At 42.8% G+C, this 10,965-nt stretch overlaps 1 protein-coding gene across 2 annotated transcripts in view; it reads right to left on the reverse strand.

The window, feature by feature from the left end:
- The window catches only part of LOC126536845 (OTU domain-containing protein 4-like), an 81,604-nt gene extending 70,846 nt beyond the window's left edge, over positions 1-10,758 (reverse strand). For both annotated transcript variants that reach the window (XM_055073559.2, XM_055073558.2), the window contains exons 1-9: positions 10,241-10,758; positions 10,014-10,097; positions 7,104-7,154; positions 6,970-7,016; positions 6,360-6,432; positions 6,211-6,292; positions 5,991-6,126; positions 4,080-4,125; positions 3,884-4,013 (exon numbers count right to left, since the gene is read on the reverse strand). In XM_055073559.2, coding sequence (XP_054929534.1) covers positions 3,884-4,013; positions 4,080-4,125; positions 5,991-6,126; positions 6,211-6,292; positions 6,360-6,432; positions 6,970-7,016; positions 7,104-7,154; positions 10,014-10,097; positions 10,241-10,354 — 763 coding nt within the window. In that variant the 5' untranslated portion in view covers positions 10,355-10,758. The remainder of the gene's footprint in view (positions 1-3,883; positions 4,014-4,079; positions 4,126-5,990; positions 6,127-6,210; positions 6,293-6,359; positions 6,433-6,969; positions 7,017-7,103; positions 7,155-10,013; positions 10,098-10,240) is intronic.
- Between the last annotated feature and the right edge of the window lie 207 nt (positions 10,759-10,965).

Genomic DNA, 10,965 nt, shown 5'->3' on the forward strand with positions numbered 1-10,965 from the left:
GCATTCAACAATGAGGAAAACAACATACTTTCATTCCTCTCACCATTTACTTTATTACAAGCAAATCACACCTCAATGCTACCTAGGAAGCCATGAAGTCAAATTAAAAAAACACACACACACATAGCATTTCCTCTTTACAATAGGCATTTGAAAAACTTCATTCTCTGTGTGTGAAATACTGCATATAAATTTTATACAGTTAGTTATTCTCAGTGTCAAGCCACTAGATGATGAATATGCAACTGAATGCTGATAAGGCCTTGATGATGTGACCACCACACATGGGTAAGGCTTTCTTGCAACTGAAGTAGCGTCAGTATTTTAATTATGACTTAGTTTCACCTTACTACATTTCCTTTAATGTACTGCTGAAACAAGATAAACAGAAAATTTAATTACCCATTTGATGAAGTGTCATGCAGAAATCCTGAATGTGAAGAACACTGTATAATTAGGTACACCAAAAAGGATAAAGCCATTCCTCTGTCATAATGCTTTAAGACACCAGTCACTCTAGCAAGCAAAAACAGCAGCTTAATTTCAAGTGGCACAAAGAGGCACAAATAATGAAGTCAAAGCACAGGCTCAGTAGGCTGCACAAAGCAAAAGCAGTTTAGCACACTTTTGGTCAATCTAGGAGAGGAGTGCCCTTGACCTATGTAAATGCACTAATTTCTCAAATACAACTTATCCTCTGAAAAACTGAACTATGCTGCAATGTCAACAGTGCTAAAAAAAAACGGCCGTGGCTTAGCTTGGTTAAGCCTGGTGATTGCGAAGCAATAGTGTGTTATTCTCAGATCAGCTGGTGGTATGGCTGGTGGTAGTCTTGGGTTATGCTAGTGTTACGGCTTACAGTGAATCATCTAAGAGGAAGTCATCCGTCGAATCCATGTATGCTGACAAACATTTCCCTCACCAGCGTGCCCATTACAAAATCTTCCAGTATCAATTGGCCGACGGTGCGGTAACACTCCATTTTCTCCGCGTCGTAAGGTATGCCCACTCTGACCGTAGCGCCCCTAGTGAGAGGAGCGGGAGTTAGGCCGCCGTTGGTGGCTACCGCCTCGCCTCGCGACGGCGTGAGATGGGGCCTCGTTTTTACACAGCTGGTGTGACGTCACACCGACCGTAGCGCCCCTGGTGAGAGGAGCGGGAGTTAGGCCACCGTTGGTGGCTACCGCCTCGCCTCGCGACGGCGTGAGATGGGGCCCCGTTTTTACACAGCTGGTGTGACGTCACGCTAAAGGTCAATGGTGCCTACCACTGCCTCGCCACAGAACAGGCTGAAGTGCGACCTAAAGTAGTATTGCTTCGCAATAAAAAAATAACATCTAAGTACTGTCTTTAAACTGCTTTGTTCACAGCTATTATTCCATATTTATGTCTCTCCCTTCGTATTCACATGACACCACAAGTGCACTTGCACATTTCCTGCTCCATCGGTAATATTCAATGATCACATTACCTTGCTTAAATTTAGGATAACTCAAGTAGTCCTTAGTGCGTGCAACAAGAGAATAATGTAAAAGCAAGCAAAAGGTAAGGCCTATTTAACATTAAAATCTGGAGGTCCATGCCACAGAACTACATCTGAAAGACTCCTGAACAAGGACCTACAATTCCTGCCTGAGCACCTACATTGTCACCACGGGTTCAAAGTGAGGTACTCATACAAGAGGCACTCATGCAAAATCATAGTTGAAATAAGTGAATAGTCAGCAGCCAGCACCGGCATATGTACATTTGTATGGCCTCTTCTCGTAGCCCTGTTCTCATAGCAATATAAATCATGTAGTAGTAGTAGTAGTAGTAGTAGTAGTAGTAGTAGTAGCAGTAGTAGTAGTAGTAGGTCTTCTTGTAAAAACAAACTAGGAGAACAAAATCTTGGTGACCATAATGCAACTGTCTAGCTTTGAAGTTTACCCACAGTGGCCAGTATGGGGCAGAGGTGGATGGTAAGAAAAAAAAATTCAGAGCCATTCCACTTTGAAGATGGATGAGCAGCGGAGATGTATATATGGTGATAAATATGTTAATAAATGTTGACTGAAAATGAAAGATACGTACCACAATGAACTTCTTTTTCCACGATTATTTTTTGTTTGATTAAATCGCATACTAAATGCTTTTTATATTTAACTTTTCCTTGCTTTCTTGGATTTGTTATTTGGTCACCAAGGTGACTATCACTTTATGATCGCTGTGATATAAGGCTGTTGGCTCTGTGACAACACTAGAAAGGTTCTTGGCCAATGTGAAGTCTACACACGATCCCGCATCGTGGGCACACAATGATGTTTGTGTAACAGTGAATGCAGAACCTTTCCAAGAGAAACGCCACGAACTACTTTCTGTTCGGCCGAAACATGTCTGTTGAAATCCCCCACAATTACTAAAGGAGTGGAGTCGTTAGGGGTGATGCAACCAAAGGTGCATACACTTAACGTTTGCGGCACTATCTTTGTCCGTATTCGCTCGCTTTGTCCGTATTCAATCTTTGCCTGCTGTCACTGTGCACATTCCCGCTTCTGTTTACGATGGTGTCCTTTGTAGGTGCGTTGTTTTTACACAGTCCTCGCCACACATGGCCTACCCATTTCACGGGTGGAAGGGAACCGAGATAAGGTTATGTGGTTTGCTTACAGAGCCCATGACGTTAAACTGCAATCCATACAAAACAGTGTCCATTCCAGTTTTACTTATTTTATAACGATATTTTTTTTACCACAATACATTTTGCTACTTCTCGCGAATAAACGCAGCTGGGGTATGCCCGGCGATACAGTTTTGCTTTATGCTTCAGCTCTTTTAGCTATGGGATGGCCGCCATCTTTTTTGCCTATACCCAGAAACCACTACAGCCCTGCATATAACAGCTCCACTGTAAAAGGACGGAGATGGAAAGCAGAACTGGCAGGAAGAAGAGGAAAGCTACTACCAAAGCTACTTATGCCATGTGCCTGCATGCAGTTGGTGACAGCAGCTTTGGCAACAATTAAAACAGCTGCCACAAGCAACATTAACCTTTGGCAACCAAACTTCACACGCTGCACACTGACCAACCATTCAAGTCACAACAGTAACTCCTTTAGAGCGCCGCTCTTATGCGCCCATCCCCAAGACAAGCTCCAATCTGCTCTTCACGCACTCATCACCCTGCCTACATCATGACCACTTCACTGGTGAACACTTTTCATGTGCTCGCAACACTTGCATAAACTTCAACTCTCTCTTGTGTATGCTTTAAATATAGTTTGTTAGCTGTCCACCTTTACAAGCGGCTTCGTCGTTTCCGATGACTTCTATCATTGTTTTTATTTAAATAACCTGAACTCAAACCTACACAGCTTCATGACATATTGAATGTTTCTGTGAACATGCAGTACAAATAGCACAACGATCTGCGCTGGCTTTAACCAAGCGACTTGCACAGCCTCCAGCGACCGATGCTGTTCAAGATCAACTGAAACTAAATTTTGGGCAGTGTAAGCTTAGTTTCTGGCAGTGTAGATGTATAGCAACTTTTGTGCAAAATTCTACACTTGAAATACCAGTGGATTCGTCATGAAACCTAGTAAAAGGTGACATTTCCAATTTTAAAAAATTATTTCATTGCTTTAAATGCCCCAATGCTACAGAGGGGCATGGCAGACCCTGCAGTGGGGGGTTGCATATTGGCTTTTAATATTTTAACATGCACCCAACACTTGGTAGACAAACATCAACTGCTGTCAAGCAGGTCATCCCGATTGGAAAGCAACCAGGAAATTGAACCTGTAACATTGCACTCCGCAGCAGCGAAGAATGACCACCGAGTTGCTGCTTTGGTAACTTGCAAAGTTTCAGGAACATGTTTGATGCCAAGGGTGACGGCTACCTTTCTCTGCCTCATTCCAGATGTCATATTCAACATTTCTGTAGATTGTCGGGTCCAAAGCCTTGGCAACTTTGAATGGAAATGGGGGTATTCGATTGGCCAATGCAGTCACAACCTCAGAAGCAGTGGCCTGTAAGAGATGGCACAACTTCAACAAATCATGCACCAGAGCATTCGTAACTGCATGCTACCTAACCTGTTCCTCCTCAGAAAGGACATTGGTCTCTGTGCCAAACTTGACACTAAAAAGAGCAAGAAATAAAAACACATAATACTTTTATTAGGCACATTTGATCACTGCATTTGTATAGCAATAATTTAGTGGCACTGAAAGCAAAAACTTGAGCTAATATGATAGATCAGCTTGCTACTGTTGCAAACATCGGAGCCACCATAAGCAAGAAAGAAGTGCAAGCCTTGGGGAAGACCATCACTTTTATAATACAAAACTGGCTGTTAATTTGTTACACCCTGGCAGTCAATGGTCACAAAAGACGTCACATTTTAAAATGGGAACATCTCAGCCACTTTAACTGCATTCTCCTGCAGAACACTAACATGGAAATGTAAACAGTAGCGTAACACAGTTCTCACAAAAATGCACAGGAAAATATAGAATTCTTAACGAAACATTTACCCAACAGAACAATTATGTTTGCCACAAAGAGGTGGCGCTTCATTTGTGTCAGTAGTTTGTACAATGGAACCACAACACCCCTTGTCTGGAACAAATGTAGCTATTCGCACTTCTAGTGTGTGTGTGTGTGTGTGTGTGTGTGTGTGAGTGTGTGAGTGTGTGAGTGAGTGAGTGAGTGAGTGAGTGAGTGAGTGAGTGTGTGTGTGTGTGTGTGTGTGTGTGTGTGTGTGTGTGTGTGTGTGTGTGTGTGTGTGTGTGTGTGTGTGTGTGTGTGTGTGTGTGTGTGTGTGTGTGTGTGTGTGTGTGTGTGTGTGTGTGTGTGTGTGTGTGTGTGTGTGTGTGTGTGTGTGTGTGTGTGTGGGTGGGTGGGTGGGTGCGTGCGTGCGTGCGCGCGCGCGCGCACGTGCAGGCGCGTGCAAATAATGGAAAGAAATGCCATGTCTTTCTGTGAAAACTGCATTGTGCTGCTGTCAATGCATTTTCTGAAATAGTAAACATCTACTTTTTTTACATTTAGGTCACTGAGTAAGCTTAAGCAGAATATTCCTTGCATTCCAGAGGAGCCACAGTGGCCACAATTCAATACCATGGCTTCTCTCTCAGCAGCAGAATGCCATAGGCTATAAAGCCCAAACCCCACACGACCAATTTTGTACATGACGGTGACAAGCGACAAAACAGGCCGTTGCGTGACAGATCACTCGTTCTTGTTGCTCAATCACTCGGTTCTGGAAATATAGAATTCATTGCTTGTCGTCTGGGAGTGCTACAAGTGACTAGCAAATAGTGCAAAGCCAGAATTAGATGTACATCAGTTAAGTACTACCAATTGTCACACGAAACAATCAAACAGCTAAATTTTGATATGTGCAAGGATAAGAACCTACTGCAGAAATTTCAGAAATTTTTGATGCTGCTCTTTACAGTAAAACACATCAATTTAACAAAGCATGCATCATGCCAGTTTCGACGCATATTTGCTGTCCTCATATCGGCAACACTGGGAAGACGTTGCTCAAAGTCATCGCCCGCGTGGGGTACGACTTGTAGGCGACGAGCGAATACCACAGCCATCTCCATCGCGTCACTTGTTGCTGTCACACACAAGATCGCTTGCATGGGTTTAGACTTAAACCATGAACATCACAGCAATACGAAAACCCCTGAATAATTATTCAGGCCTTGGTTGTAGAAAGAAAAAAAAAACGACAGCAACAACAAAGGGGTCTGTGCTCACATAATTATCATAATTCATAATTCATAATTATCATAATTCATAATTCTAATAAGTTCATAGTTACAATGGTATGCAACACATAATGGGCATCCATGCACAAGTGTGCTTAAATTTAGCTTAGAGGCCCCACATTAGAAAAAAAGATGTAAAATAAACAGCAAGTACAAATATGACAAAAATTTTCCAGCACATGAAAGCCTTTTTACCAGATAAAAAGGGCTATTGATCGTTACCTCTCTTTCCACTGCTCAAAGGTCATGTTCTTCTTGTGCTTGAAGTATGTCTTGTCATAGAGCATCTTTTTGACTGCCAAGTCGACATCGTCTCCAAATTTAAAAACTGTCTTGTACAGAGTCTCGTACACAAAGGCTGTAGGAAACAGTGAGGCAGCACAAATTAAAATTAGCTACGGAATAGGCATGTAAGATAAGTTGAAAACGTTTCAAGACCCACATTGGCACATGGCTGCAGCACCGAGTCTTTCCTTCGTGTAGACAACATCATAGTGATTACCAAGAGTGTAACAGAGCATCACCTAGAGAAGAAAAATATGATGTAGCCACGTGCATGGCAAACATAAAACTAAATCAAAGAGATCATACCACATCTTGAAAGTGATTCTCTGTTGCATAGTAGGGACTCTTGCCTGGGCTATCAAAGATCAGGAAGTCTTTCCTATAGGTTCAAGTAGAAGAGGCAAGTAAATACTTTATGAGCATGAAATAGATACAGCAAAAAAGAAGAAACACCCACTTGTAGTTAAATCTGTTAGAAATCATCATGCACAAAAGTGTGAAGTAAAGGAAATCGCGTGAAGGAAAGGTGTGTGACCAATTGGCTCCTTAGGGTTGCACGTTGGGCTAGTTGGCATATCGTACTAAAAGGCCTTCAGCACAGCGCACCCACCACAACACAGAGCAAAACAGTATCTGTGTCACTCTTTTGTACTGTGTTGGGCATGCTACACTCAAGGCATTTAGCTGGTTCCACATTTGCGGCTACAATGCTATCCTTATTATGCTCTGGCAGTTTTGCTCAAGAAGCTAATCTTGCAGTATAAACTTTTGTCAAGCCTTGAACATCGGCAATGCAACTGCGCCCTAGTATAAAAGTAAATAGTCATACGCTGCAAAAGACAATGAAAACATAGCAGTTGCTCATTCTGAAATGGACCATGCGTAAGCAACCTTACAACAAATTTTCTTATCTTACTTGTACAGTTCTGCCATTGCATGCATCTCCAAATGGCCACCCCAGACCTGGAAGAAAAATTAATTTCCAAGATGCATTCTAACAGACAGCTCAGCACAAGTGAAATACATGCTTTGTCATCATTTGATACTTGCCTTCACATTTTCCATGTTTGACATGTATTGCTCGAAGTCCCCATCAATGTACTAAGGGATGAAAAAGCGGTTTGTGAGAGAACCTTAATGCAGTTGGCAAGGCAAGATTAATATAATTTTTTTTGGTAATATGCCCTGAACATAAACGACTTCAACACACTGTCATGAAAGTCTTGTAGCTGTCAAACACAGTTTATGTGCTATAAAGAGACATAAAAAAGTATGCACTTCGGGCGAGCCTACAAACCTTTCAAAAAAAGCTTTACTATATTTTTTTTCAATGCAAAACTGCAACGGCAGCAGCGAAAAAATAAAAAGGAACAACAAAGTGTGCAGACCCAATGCAATGCCGATATCTAAAGGAAGCAAATCTTTCATGTTATGTTTAGGTGTGTCTTATTCTCAATGTCAGGAGAAAAACCTTTGAGGGCGCATGCAGTGTCCATTGAAGGCCGCAACTGCATGACCTTGAATGAGGTGTAGAAGGTGAGTCGAAAGCAATTGTGCATTGTTTTTTTTGTGCAAAGTGGTTTCCAAATATAGAAATGGTGTTTATTTTGCAGTTCATGGAAGTGAATCATTTACGTGAGTAGGTACGCTATACATGAGGGTTTCCAGGGGGTCCTAATGTTGAGGGTTCACATTTGAAGAGGGTGCAACGACTGAAGCTGCACAAGGATGCACAAAAGTTGTCATTCTCCTGAGTGGCTGTGGCACACACCCACAGTGGGGATTGGTCATGAATCCGCTGGTTAAATTAAGGGAGTTAACAATTTCAACGTTGAAGCTTAAAAAGTATTTTTTTTTTTTTTTGGAGAGGGGGGGAAGCAATTGGAAGAAAACCATGCATAAATAAAGTTAATGAATAAATCAATAAAAGAAAGTTATGGTGGGAAGGGGGGACAAACAGTCCAACATGGTAATCTATTGGTTTCAATTAGGTAATTTTGGATTGCCCAGCAAACATTTCTGTGACTGAACCCAATAACGGAGGCTCCAAAAGATAGGATCACAGGCAGAGATAAATTCCCGCCAATATTGCGAAGCGGGATTTCCAGTAGTCATTTTCTTATAACAGAAAAATGCTTGCAAGAAATGGTCTATTGTCTCCGCTTCGCCAAAGAATGAGCATAAATGTGAGGGGACCATATCTGTGTAGATAGTTCAACATAGGTATATGGTAGTGCAGCCTCATGATGGACACTTCAATTTTTCGTGTTTGGCAAAAATCTTTGTGCCAAGGGTACAGAAGATGTCGGCAATCCACAGAGTTGGTAACTGCGGAGCCTGATGCTGCCTGCATAATTATGACACTTCTGCGAAATCTAGCAGCAGTGACATGAGAAGTCAAAGGGCAATAAGGGAGAATCGGGCCACTTATCAATGCCTTCGCAAGAGAATCTGCAATTTCATTTATAATTAGTCTGTATGGCCAGGCACCCAGATTAAATGCATGCGTCTCAAATACCCAGGTACCAATGAATGAAATATCATTATGCAACAATCACGAGAAGCAGTAAGGGATGAGCAAAATGCTAATGAATAAGCGATTATCGCAGCTGACGTAATTTATCATCCTACTTTGCGTAACACCAGCACCACTGCCATGAATTTGGCTAAAAAGGTCGGCATAAAATCTTGCAGACGAAGAGAAAAATGAATCGGGGAAGATATTCCTACACCTGACTTTTCGTCACATTGAAAATTGCATGATCTTAACATATATCTTCTAGAATACGATATGGAAGCTTTTTGCATTATTAGGAAAAATGTCATTGAATTGAATATCCGTGGTAACAGCTCTGTCGGGAATCGGAAGTACATCAGATATGCTGTTGACCTGAGTGATTGTGGTGCATACCCACAGTATGGGATTCGCCATGAATCAGGTGAATAAGTTAGGTGGAGAAAAACAAGGGAATTAACAATTTGAATGCTGGAGCTTAGGAAAGTTTTTGTGAGAGGAAAAAAAAACTATCAAAACAAAACATAAATTAAACTCATTGTACATGCGAGTTTGTCTTCACGAAGAAGAGCACAGGAATGGTAATGCTTGAGATGGGCAACTGATAATAGTATGACACGTACTTTGTATTCATTTACGGCGTCCAAACTGACCATGAGCGAAGACGTGGTAGCAAACTTGTTTGGGTGCGCAATGAAAGTCAACATTAATGGGGCAGTATGTGTCCATGATCAGCGGCAGCGCAAAAAAACTAACACGTTTTCGTCATCTCGCTTCGTCCTTGTCCTTTGCGCTGCTGCTATAATCATGAACCTTAACTTGTCCAACTCGCTGCTCTAAAGGCAGTATGCGTCCATGAAATAGAGGATCCACGAGTTTTGAGGTTTGTTAAGATCGACGTTAAATTCCCAGTAACGACTATAGAGGCATCTCGTATGTAGTCGTAGACCGGAATTACACTCGTGGGGGCAAACTTAAACTTAACGCCCTAGCTCCTCCGCGTGGCTCGATCCTTAATGCACAAGGCCTCGCTTGCCGCACACGCGACCCCCATTATTTGAAGACGTTTTGCGACTCTTTTGGCTTTGTTCTTCTCCTTGTTTGTTTTCTTTTATTGAGGGGCCTCCTGCTAAGACCTATTTGAGGCGGCGAAAGAGAACGGAAGGGCGCAAAACTACGCGACATGACACCCTCCTTCGTTTGTCGCCAACCAACGCACCGCAACGCCCCGTTTGTCGCCCACAACTGGGAATCGCTTTGCTTCTCCCAAACTCCAGTACGCCGATGATTCTTTTTTAATTTGTTCCCTGTTGTAAAGGTGGTAAGGGCTATTGTTGTGACCTCTTTGAACCCTATAGTAGGCGAGTGAGAAACGCAGAACAGTTGACAAAGAAAGCTCCGCTCTAAATAAAGTAAAGAAAACGGCACTAGGACAGAAGACTCACCTTTGCATAGATGGACTTCTTCTCACGTAAATGCTGCACACACGCTCGTCGTACAACTTCATGTTTCGATTGCGTGTTGTACACCTAGCCCACAGATAATAACCATGCATTAATCAACTTGTCACGCTAACAAGTCTTATAACAGCTTAACAAATAAAGAAGTAGCCGATCCGAGAGCATAATGGTCGCGCAAGTAAATACATAAAGTGTACTGAAGGTCGACTCACGTGCTCGGAAACCACTCTAAACAAGCATGAGCCATCAGCGGCGATCTGTTTCCTCCAAAAGCCCAATGAGCTGAGATACTCATCCATCTTCTGGGTTGCTTCTGGGCCAGACATTGTCAAATGCTAAGCTGCCGCGAAGCGCGGTGCAACCTACCTTGACAACCGCAGATAAGAAATAATATGGCTTCAAAAGGAGCACAACCCGCACCGCACAATTTTCACTTACGCGCTCGCCGCTTTCAGCGTAGCACACTAATTGTGTCCTTCCGCACTTAAACTTATCGCAGAAGGAGCAAGTCCGTAGATGGCAATGCCAAAATTGATTATGTCACACAACTTCCGGGGCTTAACCTAAGTGCCACAGTAAGCGCTCCGCATTACACGTAACAATTAAATTATCGACAGCAACCGCGCGCAACGCGCGAACTACTTCCAGACGCTCCCGGGACGCCGCTGGCGTCGCGCGCGTCTCGGCAACTGTAGAGTTACTGTATATGCTTATCGTCTAGGCAACTATTTCTGCTGCGTCTGCACGCGCACGCTTCGCCAGCGTCATGCGCTTCAATCGTTGCATGTATCTGCGTGCAGTTAATTGTTGAAAGAGTTTTCAGTTGTCGAGACCACGACCAGCCGTGGTCGAGACAGTTGGGTCGCTTATAAAACCACGCGGGCACGTTTTAAACGCTTCTCTCTTATATGTGTGTTTTTATTGCATGAAGATATTG

The sequence above is a fragment of the Dermacentor andersoni genome, chromosome 4, assembly GCF_023375885.2.
Source record: "Dermacentor andersoni chromosome 4, qqDerAnde1_hic_scaffold, whole genome shotgun sequence".
Classification (NCBI taxonomy): Eukaryota; Metazoa; Arthropoda; class Arachnida; order Ixodida; family Ixodidae; genus Dermacentor; species Dermacentor andersoni.